We start from the raw sequence: 21,989 nt of genomic DNA on the forward strand, positions 1-21,989 counted from the left end.
TGTAAGTTCTAAGAGTGTATTTTGTGTGTGGAATAAGATGTAACTACATGCATAAATTAGGTGTATTTGTAAAAACAATTTAAAGAGATTCTTGCACTTGCAACAACAACAAAAAAAAACCCAGCAAATTTTCTTGCTTGTAATGAACTTCAGTTCCAGCACAAAAGCAACTCTTAAATAGAAGATATTTGTATACTTAAAGAAGAGTGGCCCTAACAGCATACTGAAGTAGTGGGAAAATTTCTACCTATTTTATAAAAACAAAACAAACAAGCAAACACAATCCCCCCCTTTGCTCTTGAAATGCAAAGCACACGAAAAATTATTATCCAGATTTATTTTGAAAAGATGGGACTTTTTTTGTTTTCCTTTGGTTTTGGGTTTTTTTTTTTTTACCTGGTGCTGGTTGGCTATGGACAACCTGAGTTGCTGGTTTCGGTGTAAGAGAGGCAGTGTAATTTACTCCATTTTCTGCTGGTGTTGGCCTAGGTTCATTGTTAGCTTCAGATGGTGCATCTCCATGGTCAATCTGAAAACACAATGATTTACATTACTCTTCCTGACTAACAGACTTAAAATTATTTATTTGCAAGTCTAGTTTAGCTTCTTTTTTAAAATGTAAAATTCTGTAAATGTTATATATAAATCATTCTGAAAGAAAACAAACAAACAAAAGATATCCTTAAGAGCCATGGTAGTCCAGGTGGTTCATTTTTGCAGGGTAAATTTCAAGAAGAAATAGAGCATGTATTATTCTGAAAAAGCATTTTTATTTTAAGTGGATATAACTCATCAGGGACATTTTTCAGTACCATATATATTAGCTGCACCAGATGTGAAATCTGTATTTTATTGAAAAGCATTGTTCTCTGCCATAAAAACCTTTCTAGAAATAATGGAGAAGCTGGCATGAAAATGCTACTCAAATCCCTGCTGTGAACAAAATGTGTACACAAAATTACTTTTAAATTTCATAGATACACACAGCACGATCATTATTCACCGTTCTTACAGAACAGAGACATACTTCTGACTCTCAAGATCTTACATTCTTGTAATTACACTCCAAGGATAATATGTAAACAGTACCTCCGTCCTGCTGCATAAATACATCTGTGGTATCCAAATACTTAAGCATTTTCCACAATCTTTTCTTTCTCTCTAGTTTCCTAAAGGCTCAGGCTTACAGCATATATTGTACTATGCATTGAACATCTTATCATTTTCCTTGTGACAATCAGGTTTTAAGTAAACACCCCACACTCAGCAAACAGAAGGTCATTCAAAGCAATTTTTATTTTGAGATGGCCTAGCCCCCCTTCCTGCTGTCCCTGCGAGGGGCCAGTTGCCATGGTGTCTCAGGGTAGTTTTGGATTTGTTCCTTCAGCTGCTTCCATTTCACTCTCTAATGGTAATCACATTACATGCAGAGGCAGGATACCACAGTTGTTGGGTTTTTTTCCACTTGATTACTCCACACTTGAAAAATATCAGCCTACACTGCATCAATAGAGGCAAAATTTTGATCTAACTGTTTTGTGCTGCTCCTGCTGCTGATTTCCTCCATCTTGGCCCTGACAACATACTGTATATTGCAAAAGGATTTCTGTCTCAACAGCCTATTTCTATAAAATTATAGCAGAGAGGTACTGTAGTCAGAAACATGATGCAATTGAAAACCAATGCCAACAAATTCGTTTATATCAAGCAGGAATTACTGCAATAAAATAAGGAAAACATGATCTAGCCAACATTTACGATAGTAGAACGATGTGACTGGCAAAAGCTGTAGCTGTGACAAACACACAGAGACATGGTTATCCCCTCAATTCTCCTTAAAATATATCTCCCAAGATGCAATTCATTAGTTTAATAAAAACAATGTTTGCTATATAGATTATCAACATTTAATACAAATAAAGGTGGAATTCCTAACTTCTGGCAAGTTTGTGCCCCAAAAGTCACTGCATGGGAAAGCGGGCATTATCTTCTTTTTTTGGGACTAGGTTTGCATGTGGTGCGAAATGCTGCATCATGGCTTGTTGAGAAACTATTAATATAGCCTGTCAGTTTTGGACATAAAACATCTGTTTTCAGAAACGAAAGCAGAAATGTGAGACAGGATCAGGAAGTGAATAAAGAGTAATTTTCATGACATCAAGCAATCTAATTCATTAAAAACCACTTTCTCTTCTCATAATTCATCACACAGAATGCTAAAGTAAACATAATTTGTCCTTAGTGGAGAATATTTTAGGCTCTTTCTAAAACATGATGTAATCCAGCCTTATAATTTATAGTTTTAATCCTCACAGAAATAGTTTATATTCCACATGTTGCCATGTCTCTTGCAAGACAGTATATTTACTAAGTAGAAAGACAACATACCCAATACAGGTACAAATCTATATGGTCTATTTTTATTTCTACAGAGAAAAGGAGCTGCAATGTATTGGGGTTGGGAAGGAGCTGCAATGTATTGGGGTTGGGACATCTCCTCTGTGCTGCACTGGTAGACTAGGTGGGCAGTTCTTAAGTCAGTTTGCCTCTACCCGCCTTGGCAAAGTATAAGCAAGTGTAAGCAAGGTTTCCCTATACGAAGTGTCAGATCAACTTAATTTGCATTACTGTAACTTGGTGTGATATTATGATTTGCAAAATTATGCCTGAATTTTCATTGTAAATAGTGGTATCAGATATGCTAAGTGCAGCTGCTCTCGTAGAGATGTTTTTGTTTACTTTCCCTATCAAAATAATTTCATTTAACCAAAGAAGCCACCTGGAGTGATTACACACATTTGATTTATATGCAGGCACGCAAAACAATAGTTTCCATTTCAACACTGTTTTATGGGTAGAAACAACAGGTCAGACACATTAATGAGCCAGCAAGGCCTCCTGACTCCCAGACTCCGCAGTGGGAATTAACATGCAGCCCCAGCGACATTACACCAGCAGGCACAGCCAAAACGCATTTTGCTCTGGCTAGCTTTTCCTAGACCCCTACACACTTCTGCTCCTGTCACTGCGGGGATGAAAACGTACAAACTAGTTACATCAATCTACTTTAGGCTGGGATTAATTCAGCCCAAGAAACTCCCAGCTGCAAATTTTATGGCTTACTCCTCCTCTCTGTAAAGGACGCCAGGCAGGGGAAGAGAAGGCAACCTTCACTACCTGTATGCTCATTAAGATTTACTATGTATTCAAATAACTACAGTTAAAGGTGCAAAACCCACACTGCAGGTATTACAACGCTTCCATTCTGCAAAAATTGCTGTTCTAAGGCCAGGCTGGAAAGCAAGAACTGGAAGTTATGCACTGACCAGAAAGCTAAAGGTAGGAATTCACGTCATCCTCACGACAGGAACATTGCAAAGAAATACAGAAAAGATGCTGTAAACTTTGTCAGTTCTTCAGCATTCTTTGTTTATGTTATTGCACTGATAATTAACAGGCAGCGTAATTTGAAGCCTAAAGAAAGGCTACTTCATTTGTTCAAAACAATTCACTGTCAGGTAGCTGATTTGACTACGGTTTTGCAAGAAGCCTGGGGAACTTCTTACAGACATGGCAATTAAACTTCTAGGTAGCAAAGAAAAAACCTCAGTTTTCCTGTGACAGCTGCAAGAACCCAGCTCAGATAAATAAATGTGTGCGAGGGGAGGGAAAGAGGAGTGGGGAGCTGGAATCTGTGCTAGGAGACAGCACAGCTTTGCACACAAACATTTATAGTGTGTAAATTTGAAACTGTACATAGGAAAATTGAATCCAGGTGCACTTATGCGTACATTTCTGGCAAACATACTTGGGTTTACTTAGCTATGTTGCCAGTGAACGTATTTGCAATTATTAACTGATGTGATTCTTGTGGGCCAATGTAAGTGAACAAAACAGTCGGCCCTGCTGACTGATGAAGAAAACGTTATCATCGCATAACATGACCAGGCAATTCAAGATTTCCAAGTACAGCCCAGCTGCCAAATATCTTACACAGAATGGGTGTTTATAAATAGAAGGTAACACTGGTGTATTTAGATTGCCACTTTAAGCAGCAATTTTGTACTTGTCCCTTGCTAGTGCATCTAACTGAACGGTTATACATTTTAACAAACACACCACTACAATCGTTACAGTTTTCTTTTAAAAAATATTTCCCTGCTACTCCAAAACAAGCTCCTTTATCCTATGAGCTTTCAAGCTCCTTGACGTATGGTAGCACTACCTGAGCACTACAATTCATCTTTCCTTCTTCCCATTTGCTTTAGAAGATACTCTGTGACAGAATTTTTCTAACTGACAAATAAGCCTGTACAGACCAGGAAAATCTGTACTTTTTCAAACCTAAAAATGACCTCTAAGGTATTTAAAGGATTATGTTAAAAAAAGACTTTGCTATTAAAATAGAATCTCATGTGTAGAGCGTCCTAGATAAATGTCTAAGATACTATTGAGCATTTCACAGTGTCCTCATTCAGCCAAACTTGTGACACTGCACAAAGAGTAAATTGTTGGCCACTGAATTGTAATGACTTTCACTCATCTGGTCTGCTTTGGGAATGTATTCTTGGTTACAAAATCTAGTTCAATGAGGCTTTGCACATCTGAGAATTGAAGAAGACAGGCACCAGAGCTGAGAGCAGTTTAGGATTATAAAGCATTTCTCCATCTTCACTAGAGACCTGTACCGAGTGCCTTTTGATTCACATGATGTGCCTAACATCTGACACAAGCAATCTTTAAAAGAGAAGGTTGATATTTTCAAACACTGCTAGAAGACATCCCAATGACAATGTCTGGAACAGAGAGACTGAACATTTGAATGTGCATAGAGTTTATCAGAAACCAAAGCTGAACTACCAGTACTCTCAATTATGCTCAGAATAACATCTATGCATTTGTATGCACAACACCTCCAATTATACAGAAGAATAGGGTTTACAGGTTAGTCCGTAGGTAACCACATATACCCAAACAGATACCTAACAACTGAAAATGTGGCTCCCATAGCTTTCAGCTCAGCTAGAATAGGCCTGAACATGTACTTACTCTGTGGTCTCCTCCCTCTTCATCTCTCTTTCTAAGAGCTATGAAGGGGTGGATCAGTTGACGTCCAGAGGCCCTTTCCTGTCTAAATTATTGTATGATTATACTGGGTCTCTTTAGGGCACGTTTGCCCACGGAGAATATATAGAGACATCATGAATGCTTCTGAACAGAATAACCTCTCCAGAACAGAGCCTGAAATTCTGGAAAATTTGTAATATTTTCAGGAAAAGCTACTGACACAGAGTTATCTTTTTTGTAAGGGGAACTTCAGCATCACACTGGAAAACAACAGGCAATGACTTACAAAGATTTCATTTACTACATAACAAAGTTGCAAACCAGCATACACATAACATGTTTTTTTCATTCAGCTTTCGGTGTCTCTTTACCTCTGAACAGTAACTTGCTACACGCACAACATGCTGCCTTCAGTGAAACCCCACACACAATGCAATGCTTCTCGGCTGTAATGTACCCTAGTCTCATTCTAGGTGAGAAGTTTACAGGTGTTCAAGTAATCAACACATACAATTCCCAGGGACTTTCAATATTTGTCTTTCTAAGCAAAGTAGGTGCTTCTAAATACTATAACATAATTTGCAGAGACTCTGAAACCTCCCTTACCTCTTTCTTTACCTCTTCTTCGTCTTCCAGAGTCAGCGCGGCCAGTTGCTTAGCTCTCTGCTCCATCAAGTTTACATATCTGATTGGATTGGATAAGGCCTCGATCACGTCTAGAAATAATGCAAATAATTTAGTTTCAAACCCCTTTTGTTATGGTTCCAGTGCTCCTCAGGTTTTAAGAAAGACTGTATTTTTCATTCAGATCTGCTGCTGATAGGTACTCCCAGGTCCTAGAAACAACAGTGGAGGGGAGTACACCATCATGCATAAACACTCTAATGCGAACTCTCTTTGAGTTTGTGCTTGGGTCTCGCGGATGTGGATTTTCTGCACAGTGTTCTACGATGGATTTTCAAAGCTTACAGCATCAGCCAACTAGGATCCTGCTTCACAGGAGGCACAGAGGAGCATTAGTAAAAATCCTGTTTTTAAAAACAATCAAAACAGCTATACAGAATACTGTTTTTCACTGAAGATGCACAGTATGGTCTTTAAAGCCACACTTGTTTAGAGCTGATTCCAAAATACAATGCTCTACGTTAAGCATGGCACTCTGCTTAGGAAACAATTACATACTACTGTGTTGCGTAAGCAAAGTTTCATTTGTGTTTCAATGGCAAATGCCTCGGGTATTCCTTCTTTAGAGTCATACAAGGTCTGCCGAAGATAAAAGAGTTGGCCCTAATCTTAAACATCAGGCAGGCTGCTGTAAATCAGGTCATCTTGTATGAGCGATGAGACATAATGATCCATCAGATGCAGAGGTTTGTTCACAGGACTGTTATCCCAATATGGCAAGCCATCTACACCACATTCATTTTGTGTTTCAATTAATCTTTATACTTCCCAGTAGGAAAACGTCACAGAATTACCTGCATAAGTATCAGGTACATAGTCTTTGACCTCTATATACACAAAGAGAGCTGGCAGTGTCAAAGGTTGGTTCCTCTCATTCCTCAAACAGATGTAGTGATAGCCTGCAAAATAAGAAACAACCAGTTTAGAGCAAAATAAGAAACCACCAGTTCAGAACATAAACTCTTCCACAGGCATTTCCAATGTAATTGTGTTATCATTTGTTATTTACAGTGTGGCTCCAACCGAGCAAGCAACCCCAGAGACTTCTGGTAAGGAAAGATTTACCTGAAGGGTTTCAGAGATAAGTATACAGACAAGGGACTGTTAGAAAGGCACATGCCACTGCAGTTTAAAACAGTATTTTTCTCTTTATTTTTACATCTGTGAATAATGCTAAAAGTTGTCATTTATGTAATTTTTTATGCATTCTATCTTATTACCTTTGGCTGGATTTTCTTTTTTCGTTTTGGAGCTCTTATGTAATTTTCAAAAGTGACCCTTGTAATACTCAGGAATCTGAATAGCCAAGTAAAACTGAGATGTAATAGTCCATCCACAGCACAGTATCTAATTTAAAAACCAGACAATGTGGCACTATATCTACAAAGTGTGTGTGTGTGTATGAATCCTATCATGTGACCAACCTTAGAAATGTATCTGAAAAAGGAGTATTTTCAGACTGTTTTGAAAGCTGGCTGTCTTGTAAGAGCAAGGGCGCACATTACAGTGCAGCTTAGCCAAGTTAATGGCGAGGCATCACAGATGGGACGGCCGCAAACCCTTTCTCCCAGCTACCTACCACCATCACCTCTCTTGTGCACTGACACTTTTCTGACTTTGTAGATAGGCCGCTCAGCAAGCTAAGCTCTGGACAAAGCAACCATCAGAAACTGTGAAGAGTCTTCCATCAATTTAGCTCCCTAAAATGCCTCACCATAAAGTCAGACGTATTAAAACCAGTTTAAAGACAGTGATGGAAGTGCACAGGTAGGGGTGGGAGAAAGGGACTTTCAGTCCCAGCAAACTGTTACAGCATCACAGTGCTGCAAAGCTGCATCCTCTGCCTCACAGGCTGGTCCCTCCCGCACCACGGCTGAGGCTGTTCTTCTAAGGCATGATTACAGAGCCGCACATATGGGTAGTGTCAAGATACAAGTCACGAGCAGGATGCACTTATCTGGGGGGATCCTCACTTGGCTGATGTGAACAATTCCCTCTCCATGTAATGGTTAAATCCTCACTTTGGGAATAATGGTAATTCTGTGGATTTGTGTGACAGTATGATATAGTTTTCAATACTGTCTCAGAAAAGAGAGAAATTACATATTACAAAGGTTTCTCAGTTCCCTCAAGCTCCTCCAGCAAATTTTCAGCATGTACACAAACTACAATCAACATGCTCTTCTCCATCACATGCTGTAAACTAATGATTACTGGAGTCAAAAGGACAGAAGATAGGCCTGCAGGTAAAAGCTCTCGAAAGTCCTTGTATGATTTAACACAGTGTCCTTTGTTCTAAAAAGCACAAGCTTAAAAGCAGGTGCATGACTCAGTGCTCTGCTGAATGGACTCTGTGCTGCATGAAGGGTGAGTGCCATGAAAGGGGATCAGCCGTGGTAAGAGTTCACTTTCACCAGAAGAAGGAAATCCTCCACATCCCCCTTTCTCCTCTCCAATACCCTATCTTCCTCTGGAGCTCGGCAGATCCTCCAAGAGGCAATTACACCCATTAAGCCAGGAGGAAACAGTGGAGAGTTGTCTGCTGGATTGATAAGCTGAGCTGGCTCACAAAAAAGGTGTGGAGATTGGCAGAGCGGCACAACAGAATGGCCAGGGACGCATGGCCAAGAGCAGGGCAGAGAGAAGGGAAGGAGAAGGGAAAGCGAAGTGACAACTGGGGAGGAAATCCTGGAGCAGTGACATGCCCAGCAGCCACCTCCCATGGCTAGCCTGCTGGCACTTGCAGTGAGGCCACGCGACCCACACCAGCTAAGACAAAACTGCTTGGAGCTCTTCTTAGAAGAGCCCTGACATCACCTGCCACAAGAGAAGGGACTGATTTATACATTACCTGAGATCAGGTCTCCAGGAATAATATGGACAACAACTGTTAGATACAGATATATGTGAGTTTTGTGCTACTGCTGGGACTGGCGAGATAAGGTACAGGGTAGATACAGATATTCTTCCTTTTCCAGCGTGAGTGAAGCTGGGAGCTTGTTTATGGCCCATATGCTTGCCCTAATTTAGTTTCCTCCCCTCCCCTCACTGGAAAAGCTGGCGCTGATGTCGAACGCTTCTCTTGTTCAAAATGCCAATGTCACCGCATCTTTCTGAAACATGATCTCTAACAAGCCTCTGGGCTGGAAAATAAGGGCTGAGTTATTGCACAAGACAATTTCCAGTTAAGTGGCCACTAATTATAATAGAAATAATGATATGATTTGGAAGAGACCAGTAATAATTTTTTTTTTTTTAAATTTTCAGCAATAGAGATGAAAATAATTTTGGGTTGATTTAAAGGTTTTGCAGAGATACAACAGCTTGCATATAGGTCAGTCCTTGCATACATATAAAAATTACATTAGAGGAGCATATTTTGCTTTCATTCCCAGCAATCTCCCATTCTCACAAAGATGACATCAAAATTGGCTGTTGCTGCCCTCTTTCCTCTTAAAAGTGTGCAATTGCACTTTTTAGCATGAAACTGTGAACATGCAGTTGATCTACTGGAGACCAGTAAGTACCAACCATGTGTCTGACACTTAATTCTATTGGTTTTCCTGGTTCATTACAAATTTAAATTTCTGGTGAAATACGGTATTTTCCTTTTCAAAGTTGAGAGAGACTATTTAAATCCCCAGTTGCTATAGATCTGCAGAGTGGCTGCTGATTTACAGCATTGGGATTCTGGCTTGCTGCTTCTTTTCATGACATAATGTCCGTCTCAATGGAGAAAAAGTTTACCTGGTCGAATTGCTGAGACTGGCAATATCCGATGACCAATAAATTTCCCTCCTTCTTCGTACACTGCTAGCCTCAAACATGCCAGGGAAGGTAAAACGACCTAGAAGGCAATATTGTTGCATTATTAACTTTCTGCTCTGAATGAAACAGCTCTTCCCAGATAGAGGTTATATAGCAGACAGAAAGAGAAAGTTCAGTCTAGCAGACAGCAACATCTACACATCCCTTGGAAGGTCTCACCATATAAGAGGTCAGGGCATATGCACCTGTGTGTCAAAATAACTCTCATAGAAACATTTTTCAAGCAAGAAACTGGACGTGGGATATGTGCATAGTACGTTGAACTCAGCAATTTGACCCTACATTTTCAATATGATACAAGGGACTTTGGCAGCTCAACTCCTATCACACTTGAATGCCACTCTGCTTTCTGCTTATTACTCATAGCCCTACATGGGTTTTTTTTTTCCTTTGTGTTTGTGCCAATGGGATTACTTACTTCTGAGAAAAGTCACTGATAGGCATATTAGTGTTGAAAACTCAACAAGCAACTCAACCTGTTTTGCAGAGCGTGAATGTATGAATTACATGAACCATGTCAATCCCAGGAGAATTTTCCAGTGCTGCAGCACACTCACTGGCTGGGCTAAAGACGTTAATCAGGCAGGATGTTTACTAGCATTGGATGCTTTCTTGGCACTACATAAGAAAGAAGGCCAAACAGTGAAAAAAGAAAACAAGAAATCCAAAAAGGTTAAACTACCCTACTAAGATAGGCATCCTTAATATTACTTTAAAAAAATGTGTAGCATAATTCATCTCATTTTCTTACTTAATGCAAATATACATACAAATACACATATTTTTAACCTGGGTACAGATATGCTTTTTTTCAGAACATACGCTAAGATTTATCTAGACAATGAACGAAAAAAAAAAGCAACAATCCAAAATGAAGAGTTTCTCTAATTTACTTTCAAGATTACTAAAAATAGTAATCTACACTTCTCTGAGCACAGAGGCAGTTAGGCACGATCGTTAACTAAATAGAGAAATGAAGTACACTAATTAGAAGTTCATTACAGAAGAAAAATGCTAGTGATGTTTCCAAACTTAAGGTCTGGCAGGCTGCCAAAGGAAAGTCATTCAGAAGGCCAAATATTCAGGGAAAAGGGCTGTACTCCCTGGAAAGCAGGGCTGCAAGTGCCAATTGTATAAACATCTCTGTGAACTACATTTGCCTAGAGAAATACGAAAGAAATTGTTTTACAAACACCTGGACTCAGGATCCACTTAACCACAGTGCCCAATGAGCAAAACCCAGACATCCTGTTAGAAAACCAGCTGCCAAGTATATTGTGAAGCACAGTAAGACATTCATGTTGCACAATCCTAAAACATGCTCAGTATTTTCTGCTCCCTCAAAGTTTAGAGAATTGAGTCTGAGTAATATTGTTCAAATTGCATGAGTAACTCAGGAGCTTACGTCTCATTTCAAGTGGATGGGATTTATGTGGTTTCATCACCTAGGCTGTGTTTATATAGCACAATCTAGCGCTAAGCAGAGATAACAGATCGCTTTGAATGTGTTAGCCCGGACAGCCAGATTGTTTGTCATAGCTGTATTCACATCGTCTTGCTCACAGGTTAACAGGATCTGCTTTTCAGCAGGGCCATTCAGCCAAGGCAAAATGGTAATTCAGCTAAATTGCTTCTGGGATCTGTGCTTGCTCGTTCATAGCATGGTACTGCGCTGTGCCATGCGGATGAGTCTATCGACATGTCTGCTGTTTCCAGCTGTGTCAGTGAAAGAATCAAGGTGACTTTAAACTCATTTATTTTAGTAGGAGCTGGCATGACTAGAGCAAAATCACACCAAACGTGGTTAACAATAAACAGTTCAAGACACAACTATTTGGAATCTCTTTATCTTCTTTCTAACAAAGGCAAAGTTTCACTTATCCCCAGAATGAGTCTACTGGACAGTGATAAACCAAGCACAATGCATGTTTGGGAAGCAAGTGTTACACCGACCTTCTTAAACACTATGGTTTCCTCTTCCCAGACGGGATTAACTGCATTGCCTTGAGAGGTCTTGGTCTTCAAAGCTTTTCTTCTTGTATCCACAGGCAGGCCAAACATGTCGACTTCTACATAAGTACCGACTTTTTTATCAGAAAGAAACTGACCTGAAATTATCTAAAACCAAAACAAAGAAGGATCACTAGGGACTGCTTTGGTGGATTAGGAAATGAGTGGCTGAAATGTAGATGGATAATTCTCATTAATGATCAGATAGTATGCATTTAAAATAAAACCAAAACCACAATAAACAAAAAACCACTGTTTAATATTGCAGACACAGAAAAACAACTTATGAGGCCTGATTTCCTGTGACCCTGTGGTCCTGAATTCCCCTGTGAGCGATAATGTGGTTGAGATCATGCTGCTGCCCTCCCCTCAGCAGGAATACTCATTTGGATCTCATTCCTCAGTCTCGCTGCCTATTTCTACAACACAGTATCTTTGAGAGCTCTCATTTCTATCCAGTTTCAACAACAGGTTCAAAAAATGCTGAAAGAAAAGAGGTATAAGCAGCAGAGAAACTACATATGTTTTTAACTGCAAGGGAGAAAACAAGATAAAAAGTTGGTATTCTAATAAAGGCTCTTTGCAAAGGTGAGGAGTTTCACTATGAAAACAAGACAAGTATGAAATAGCTGGTCTTTTCTAGTTCTTATTTTTAACAGGAAACACAACTCTCAGCTTTAAAAAGTTAAAGAAAGGTCTGCAATTACTTCAGAAAATGGAAGAAGCACAGGAATATGTAGCAGTGTCACTGTACCTTAACCAATTCAGGCTTGCCTAAAGCCAATCTTACTCTGTTCTCAGCTGTATCTTGTACGGGCATAGACATTATAACCAGCAGAGTCTTCACCAAGCAGGCAGAAGCAGCTGACTTCTGACAGCTGTCTCATGACACCTGGATGTTCATTCCTGTTAAAAATGCTGTGCATCTCCTAATAGCTATTGAATGACTTCTACCTCCATTTACTAAAATTACAGAAGAAAGTGCCTCTAAACCCACAGGAGGACCTGAAAGCTTCCATGATTACAGGACACCACAAAAGGTCATTCTCACATAGTCATCTTTTTTTACCATGCATGTCATCAGATTATGACTTTATTCATATCCCTCCCAGCACTGCTGTGCTCTGCTATGCTTGTGACCGCAGCCTGAGAGGAAATACTTGCTTTCTCTAAAAGAAAACAGGAGGATATTTTGCAGGTGGATTCTATAATATGGACACTGTTCTAATGGACAAGTCCATTAAAGGAATAACAGGGTTTCAGGAAGTTTATGTTTTTATAACTAGAGATATACCAAGTATAAATTTGTGATCCTGTCATAGCCAATGCAATCTATCCTTCTAAACATTCATACAAGTAGTTTTCAATTTGCAGATTCCTGGTGGTCCTTGAACTTCATTAGAGGTCCTTAAAAAGGAAGGAAGAAAAGCAAGTTGGCAATGAATTGCAGCTGACATTTATGGTTCCACAGTTCTGCTGGAGAACTTAAAGGGAACCAGAAAATTTATTTGTACTAAACAGTGTACTGTTCTAGCTATTCCAGTGCAACCTACCACTTCATAACAGCGTGTTTTAAATTCAGCTCTTTGTTACTAAAAACACAGCCAAACTAGTGTTAAATCCATTCACTTTCCAGTTACTTCTGTGGAAAAGAATACATACAATAAAAATACATTTATTTATCCTACAACATGAAATGTGAGGCAGAAGATCCTTTGCAATTTAAAAATGAAGTGTCACTTTTAAATTCATGTCCGGGGGGGAGTGAGCTAGTGGCTGTGTGGTGCTTAGTTGCCGACTGGGGCTAACCCACAACACACTCCATGAAATGAAATGCATTTTATTTTCTTGACTTAGTATGGTCATTTGCTAGGCCACTGCATAACAGAAATATATCTATGCTCTAACTTCGTCATGAGAGCAGTTTTACCAGCTGCATACATACCTTGACAGACAAGGTGTTAGCTACTATTCCATCCACTATACTTTCAGTAAATGGATCAAAGTGTTTGTCTGGTCTTCTCATGAATTCGGGCTTTAACCTGTATCCGCTTTTGCCATTGTACTCGTACATTCCCATGTTTATTTGCATAGACAAATCTAGGTGTTAAAAATATTGATAAGAATAACATTCTGGTTAGATAACAATTTAAAAAAGCAATAAAATAATACCATTTATTGTAATTTCAAGTCCACTGTAATGTAAACAGCTATTTATGGCACATTGTTGCTTCTTAAAAGAGGTTTCGGATGTGATTGCAGCCACTCTCTTGGATTCTTTTGACAAGAAAAAGACATCTGTAAGACATCTTTCAGAGACTACTCAATAGATAACATTTGCAAATTTTAAAAGAAGCCTTGATACTTAGGTTTTGAGTCCCTCAGTGTTGTGCTGTTGTACCTGACCCAGCAGAGTATTTATGTTTCTAACCCCTTCTACCATCAGACGCTGGGTGCTTGATACTTGGCTGAAACTGGCCCAAAGAGGTTTTTATTACTCTGCAGACTCCCAGCCTGTGTAGGGTTTTGATTTCCATGGAAAGGTGGTGTATACATGGGCACAACTGGGAAGGAAAAAGGGAATGATACCGTGGTACCACACGCCCAGCAGCAGAACATGGCCAGGATACGCTCTGGGATGCAGCAGATGGAAATATTTGCATGTCTCAGAACAGACAGAGCCTTGGAAGACAATACATTCTATTTCAAAAGTGACTTGTGCATCTAGGAGCCCAAATGTCTTTGTTTCTTAAACACTCACTTTTAAAATGGCATTTGCTGTCTAAGTCCCTTATGTCTTGATATACTGAGATTTTGGAAGACACAGGAAAAAAACCCCTGCCAGATCTGAAATGCTGCTCCATGGTAAGTCCTTACGAATGATAACAATATGGAGGGCATTATGTATGTGTATTATACTAGCTGCAGCATGGTATTTATGAATATTCCTAGTTAAAAAAACAAACCAAAACAAAACCAAAACTGTGTTAAAAATGTTAATTAACAGCTCTGTAGTATCATTCAACCACTAGACATCTTTTGATGCATAAAGCCTTTCCTACCTATGAATCAGAAACTGTATCAGAGAAGTGGTCAGGTACAGCTTACAAAATCTATAGAGACCAGCAGAACTTACCTACAGTTTGGAAGTTAAGAGCAACCATTTGGCAGCCGGCATTCCAAAAGACTTGTGGCATGTAGTTTGAAGAATCTACACGTGTTCCTTTTGGGTAAATTCGGCTTAGCTGCATTTTGTTGTATCTAAACGGTGAGTAGTTAAGATATAGTACGTGTGACAAAAATCACTTTGCAGAGAAGTGCAACTGCAATATTTAAATGCAGGTGTTCTTTACAGAATGGCAGTGGGTTCCTTATTGGATTTCTGCAATCATAACGCTTCCAGAGGTCCACAATTTTGTAGGAGATATGATAAATATGGGGTAACTAAAGGTGCTGTTTTTTCCTGTACAGAGTACTCAGAATAAGCAAGGAAATAGCACAGGCATATGCATTAAAAAGATAGCATTCATAAAATTCCATTTATCATTATGGTTACTAATTTGGGATATTCCTAAGATTGCATCTATACAGGCCAAATAGCTGTAAACAGCAAATCTTCCTCTGGCAGGGGGAGAGGTGCTCCGTTAAAAAGTAAGTGCTCTTTTGGAATAAGCATTAGGATTGGCCTCTACATACAGACAGAAATGATGAGTGTGCACTTCTTATAGTTGAGTCTACAAATCTCAGAGATGAGAACATGCTGGAGGTTATCTGTGGAAATAGCTTTCCATTAATCTTCTTTAAGGCACTATTTTATCTTGACCATTCATTCTTAACTGCAGCCATGATGAGAGAGACATTGAGAAACATCAAAAGGTCTAAACAGAATGCTCCTTAGCTTTTCTTTAAAAGTTATTAAAAAACCCTAAAGAAAAAAAAAAGAATTGTGTGGCAACAGAACAGCTCAGTGCTTTTAGAACTAGAAGTATGGTGGGAAAGCAAGCTTTCTCCTACGACTTTGCAAAAAACCGTCAGCCACATTTGACAATTTGCTCACCGTAACTCATACCACCTTGTATAGGATGATAAATTTAACATCGAGAATACAAAGTATCAGGTCTTCCATATGTGGTTTATACCTATTCCCTCTAGTCCTAGCCCACAGCACAAGGACTCATGCCAGCTTTTAAATTAGCTCATCAGAACACAGGCCAATTAATTCATCTAAGAAGACAGTCAAATCTACAAATTTCATTTGGGTTCCCTATTTCCCCAGCTCCTGTCTCCAAATTTCAATAAAGCCCCGTAACAGATCTCAGATATAGAAAGGCTAAGAAAGCACCTTTCTGAAAGTCAAGGATACTCCACAAATTCCACAGGAGACTTCGTAAGTTGCTCAAGCCCTTTGGTTTCCACAAAGGAAGACATTTCAAAACTTTTGTTGCGTTCTGAAAGTTTAAAGGGGAAATAAAAAGTGACACATTAGAGCATGAAATCATAGGTGATACGTGAACTGCAAACAACTGGTTTAGTCTCAGTCCCCTTGTCCCATCTACCGTTCACCAGCTCATTTCACCTTGATCTCAAAGAATTTACGTACACAATTGTTTGCTGAGAGCAGTAAGCTCACTCTGCACATACTCAAGAGCTCCAGCTGAACTCGCATTAGCACTGCCCAAATTAAGGGCATTGGTACCGCCTGAGATCGCTACTGTACCAGCTGCAGGCAACAGAAAGTCAGTGCACGGGCAGACATCTCTCATGTTTGCTTGCAAAATACCACGTTGATATATTTGAGAGGTAGAGCCCAAAGCTCACAGGTGTGACACAGAGGTGTTGTAGCAGCTTTTGTGGGGAACACAGAGGGCCCTGCTGGATCTCTAGATTGTCTTTGCAGACAGATGCAAGGGCTTTGAGCCAATTTGAAGCTATAATAACTAATGTCCGTATCAGATTAAACTAAGCAGTGTGCTAGCTGTGCCTACAGCGGTTCTCGTTATCTTCAGTATGTCAGGGTAAGGTCACATCTGTCTCACACAGTCATGGAAACATTGCTGTCTAATCAAGCCTGAAGGTACACTCCTGTGTCCTAGCAGGTCTTCAGACCTAACCCCGAACTAATATGGCACTTCTATGACCTCTTTAATTTGGTCAAACCTCCTGACCTGACACTGGTGAAAAGCTCCTCCTAAGCTTATGACTCAGTAGGACTAAACATTAATTTGCTTATCATTTGTTACTCACCTTTGCCTGATGTGTGCACAGCCTTTCAATATACCCATGCAACATGCTGTAGCAGAGAGCCCAAGTCAAGACCCTTCTAGCTTCAGTACTTTTTCCTTTACACTTTTGTACAGAAGGTAAGGATTCCTGTAAAATAACAGCTTCCCATTTTATCACTATCAGCTGTGTAGATTGCCTAGACGGGGCCACAGCGCTGGGAGGTCATATCCGTTAGATATCTCAGCACTGCTCTCTTTAAAAATGAAGGAAACAGTGCCTGTGTTGAAACATGAACTGTCTAGCCCCACCACTTTATTGAAAGCAAACAATAATGCAGAGAAAAGGCTTGCCCTCATCCAGTTTTAGAATTAATTGTGCTGCAGTAATCCAGGGATGGCCAGGAGGCCAGCCTGGCCAGCTCCTTGAAGTCAAACTGCGAAGCTGCAGGAGAAGGATAAAACTGAACAAAAGCACTTGTCTTGCAGAGAGAAGCAGGACAGAAACAGGTGGGCACTTTCCTTATAGGAAGCCAAAAAGGAAGCAGTGGATCCAAAGAAATGAGGAGCTAGATTGTTTAGGCCAACACGAGAGGAAATGTGGTGCCAGCCTGTGAACTACAAACTATTCTCAGTGTATGTTGAAGAGTCAGAGGGTGACTGTGGTGTTCCAAAAGTGATTCTCTCCCTCTAGGAGAGCTGGGACTCAGACTTTATTGTGGTCCCTATTTCTAATTAGCAACCATCATACTACTGCCATTATTCATAGCTGTTATCTCCTAATGGTGAAAGATTCCTGCCATTCCCTAGAGGCTGCTCTCCTACCACTCCTCTTCCTTTCCAACAAGCAATATCCTCTCTTTCTCCAGACTCTGTTCGAGCCAGCTCACCTCTACCTCAGCTCGTTATAAAGGCACTGAGATTATTCTTATTCCATCCTTCCTCCTCACTGATGGGATAGCACTAGCAACACACATATACAGTGGTTTTATTCTATTTAGAATATAGGTGCTAGAATTTGTTGTAATAATATACTGTATCTCTCAGCCTTATCTTAAAGTAGAGCATCTGTAGGAAACCAGAACTGGTACCTGTTAAATGATTCGGTTACTAAATGTCCAGGGCTTAATCAAACTCCTGATTAAAATAAGAACAATTATTTCCTTGTAGTATCTAGAGAGGATTAAGAAACCTGCCCTTTGAAGAAAAGACTGTGCAGGAGAGACACTTCTCTCTCATGATATATTACACCACACTATCTTATCAGAAGGAAGTCGCCTTGGAGTGGGCAAATCAAAACTCATTGAAAAACTGTCTGAAGAACTTGAAAAAATACAGTTACAGCTACTTGCTGTCAGAGAGACGGAACATACCTAGTGAGGGCAATCAGAGGACTGTTACAGATCCAGTGCTATTCAATATTTCTGTTAACAAGTTGGATGCAAGACCAGAAAATGCACTTTTAAAATGTGTGAATGACAGAAGCAGTGAGGTACTGTTATCACCATGGAGGCAAGGATCACAAATCAAAACAAATTCTGAATTAGAAAATATTAAATTAGAAAAATGCTGTAACACTGAAACGATGAAACTGGATAGAGAAGTATGGAGCTCTACACTTAGGGAAATGAAGTCAGGTGAACAAAAATAAAATCTGGGCAACAACTGGACAGGCAGCAAATTAAAAAACAATGCTCATCTAACTCCTTCATTATTCAGCTCATCTTCACTGAATTTAATGAAGGTCCAGCAGCGAGTCCAGGCCAGGACTAAGACCAGAACCCACAAATCATGCTATAGTGCCCACTGCTTTAACCAGCCAGCAACATTTACCACGTAAGGCCACTGCTTTAACAAACTGGCCACATTTACCACATACTGATTTTTTTGACACAAACGCCAGAAATATTAACTCCTTAACATTATGAGTTCACAGAAACAGTATGATTGATCAAAGGTCACATCTAGACTCAGGATAAAAAATCTGGACATCAGCAGTTCTTTACAAAAGACAAAACTCGGAAAGGCATGTGAACAGAAGAAATCTACACAAGACAATTTTATAACAGCTGCATCAACTTGTCCTGCTAGGATTCACATGGCTTCCTTTCCAGAAGGAAGATCTCCTTCCCACTGTGTTCTTGTAACTCTCATTAGAGCTAGAGGAGATTATAAACATCCAAAGGGACACTACTATAGGGAACAAGCATAGCTCTCTGCATGATTTTGTGAATGCTTGTGTGTATGTCTGTATAAATATCCACATACAAATGAACACATAGATAACTTCTTATATGTTTATTATTCATCAGGAGTAAATGCAAAATCTTGTATACAGATATGGACTCAGGCACCAATTACCTGTCCTCTGCCAAGGCCTCCACAAATCCATAATAAATCAAAATGCTATACACTTCAACTAAAAAGCTCCAAGAGCATATTGAAACCTGTCAAAACAAAGTGAAAAAGGGCAGGCAAACAGTAGGGGGTTCGGCACCAAGAAAGGAAAAGACGCTGCAGTGTTTACTGAGGATGCCACTGAGTGCATTCCTAGCAAGGCATCTTCTGTAAAAGCCAGTGGGGGATGAAATTATGGCCTTTTCTATACAATACATAGAGGCAGGAAAGAGTGAATTTGCATATGGGGAAGGGCAGACTCTGCTTACCCTGAATCCTCTATAAAAGTAGCAGAGACAAAATATAAAGCACTTGCTCAATCCGTAGGAATATCTATGACCACCTTTCTCAAACTGCTTAAGTCACTCTTCAGTCATGGACAACAAAGACAGTGTAAGTACAACATTTTCAAAAATGTTTTTGAAATGGTAGCATGTTTACAGTTCATGAAGTTTGATATTTAGACTAATACAGGTTTCAAAATAAATATGGATTTATTTAGCTGGATACCAAGGGAACATTTTCCATCTGTGTGCCTGTATCTAACTGAGAGACAATGCCAAATAGCATTTCTCCAGAAGTTTCTTCCAAACACTTGCTAGGTAATTTCCAGTACAAGATGTTGCTCATGCTTAGCTTACTTACTTTTTGATACTTCAAATGACTCAAACTTCACAGGCTGAATGTAGTTCACCAGGTTAGACATCTCTTCCGTGGCCATAGCCTCACTTCCAGCAGTACCCTAGGACAGGGAAGGGAAAATGCTGCAGTTTTGATCTGTCCACGGTGGCCATCAGAGGCCACAAATACCAAAGCCCAGTTTTCTATCAACTGTGATATCTTCCACTGATCCTGGCTTAGTGAAGCCAATGCTTCACATAGGGAGCTTCACATAGTAAAGAAGAAAATTTGCTATAAAATTTAAATGTGTAATTAAACTGTTGCTGTATTCATTCTTTTCACGTGGCTCCTAGGGAAGGGACTGCATTACCTTTACACATGCATAGTGCTGAGCACATTGTCAGCACTGTTGGATAAATAATAAATATAGCTCTAAGTTTTTGATGTCAAGTTTTTCTTCCAACAATGCTAAATACACCACAAGCAGTTGTCTAAAACAGATCAGCTGTGGTGCTATTAATTCTTATTCTTCAGAAATGAAAATATAAATAAACAAAGCAAAGACGTGCTTCCAAACCCATTAACAACCAACTTCAGAAAGTTGGTGTGCTTCCCAGTGCTCTGCCTCCCTTTCTCCACTAGATGGTAGTCCCACTCCTGGTAACACAGGCCAACCCCCAACTGCTGGAACCGACCCATCACCATAAAACATATCTACACCCTTACTTCATCCATCGACGACTTTTTACAGTCATCATCATAGTCATCATCATCATCGCTCTCAATCTCTGCTTCTCCTGAAAAGTTTTAAGCAGAAGATAATTACTGGCTGAAGCAATAATTACCAGCGATAAACTCGAGAAAGATGTACAAGTAGCACTGCTTAAAGGAGACTACATTATATATGTGCTTTTTGTCACAGCACGAATCAAACACACTGTCTCGAGGGATTCATCCATCTTCAGCATTCATTAAGTTCTTATTGCCCAACCAAACAAAAACTCTTCCTTTGCAGCTGCTGGATGCTCAGTGTTTGGAAATCACGGGGTAGGTATCAGCACTGAGAAGAGCCTTGTGGTGTGTGTCATGAGTGCAGTGTGTGGGTATAGTATCACAAACTACTCCGAAGAGATGTTCCCATGTTTGGGGCGCAGCCGTGGCGTTTGGGAGCTGTGAGTTCAAATTCCCTCTCTGTTGCAGGGTCCCTGCAGGACCTTCAGTGAGTGCCTCACTCCCTCTGGGAAGTGCACATGTAACAGCACCACAGGGTGAAGAAATCATGCTTGAAAATTGATGAGATTCTCATGTGCTGCGGTATCGAGGGCTGTTCGGCAAAATCCATCTGTTCTGAACGTATTGCAGTACTTGTACTGAGGTAGCACAGCTGGGAGGATCTGGCACAGGAGCCTAACTCCAATGGCTTGACTTCAATTCCCTTCACAGACTGCTTTGGTGTGCCTTACTGTTAGGATGCCGGTGGCATAGCTCAGATGCACCGGCTGAGGGCAGTGCAAATCAAATAATGTGAAGAAGATGCATAAGGCTCATCCTTTCCCTGAAAATGTACTGATGGAGTAAATGGGACCAAATAAAACACATTTTATGCCTTGCTCCCAGTTGCGGTGTACTCATCAAATTCCTATGGGCAAGACACAGATTCTTTATTGTTAATTAACAAATGCCTCCCCTTGCCTCCAAAATGTTTTGATTTGGTTGCACCAGAAATTAAACCATTAAGGAATATCAAGCTTATCTTTCTCTTTAGTAACTCCTCCTGTGGGTCTGGCTTTCATAAAGTATACACTGTGCATCTTGAGAAGACTCTGGAAAAGAAGGTTTAACTTATATTGCAGTCACCTATCCACACCTATAAGATTGACAACTCTCCCCAAAGATTTTATTCCACAAACCTTTCAGCTTTCTTCAGCAGTGGCGATTTTATTTTGGCAGCACAAAAATCTAACCACTGTGCAGAATTTCCAAACTCTCCAGAGAATGGTAATTCAGTCTCAGTTCCTCCTGTCAATTTAGGGTCTAATCCAAAGCCCACTGAGTCAATAAAGAAACTCTTCTTTGTTCCAGCAGGCCTTGAATCATGCCCAGTGGGCCCCTTCTGAACATGGAGAGCACATATGATTTAAATAATGAGTGTGCCTTTCACAA

At 40.0% G+C, this 21,989-nt stretch overlaps 1 protein-coding gene across 6 annotated transcripts in view; it reads right to left on the minus strand.

Annotated features, from left to right (window-relative positions):
• The window catches only part of PLCB1 (phospholipase C beta 1), a 415,791-nt gene that overhangs the window by 77,717 nt on the left and 316,085 nt on the right, over window positions 1-21,989 (minus strand). For all 6 annotated transcript variants that reach the window (XM_075496917.1, XM_075496921.1, XM_075496919.1 and 3 more), the window contains exons 15-24: window positions 20,553-20,623; window positions 19,851-19,947; window positions 15,953-16,037; window positions 14,726-14,850; window positions 13,535-13,689; window positions 11,533-11,697; window positions 9,499-9,598; window positions 6,546-6,650; window positions 5,674-5,783; window positions 397-529 (exon numbers count right to left, since the gene is read on the minus strand). In XM_075496917.1, coding sequence (XP_075353032.1) covers window positions 397-529; window positions 5,674-5,783; window positions 6,546-6,650; window positions 9,499-9,598; window positions 11,533-11,697; window positions 13,535-13,689; window positions 14,726-14,850; window positions 15,953-16,037; window positions 19,851-19,947; window positions 20,553-20,623 — 1,146 coding nt within the window. The remainder of the gene's footprint in view (window positions 1-396; window positions 530-5,673; window positions 5,784-6,545; window positions 6,651-9,498; window positions 9,599-11,532; window positions 11,698-13,534; window positions 13,690-14,725; window positions 14,851-15,952; window positions 16,038-19,850; window positions 19,948-20,552; window positions 20,624-21,989) is intronic.

The sequence above is a fragment of the Mycteria americana genome, chromosome 3 (genome assembly GCF_035582795.1).
Source record: "Mycteria americana isolate JAX WOST 10 ecotype Jacksonville Zoo and Gardens chromosome 3, USCA_MyAme_1.0, whole genome shotgun sequence".
In the NCBI taxonomy this organism is placed as follows: Eukaryota; Metazoa; Chordata; class Aves; order Ciconiiformes; family Ciconiidae; genus Mycteria; species Mycteria americana.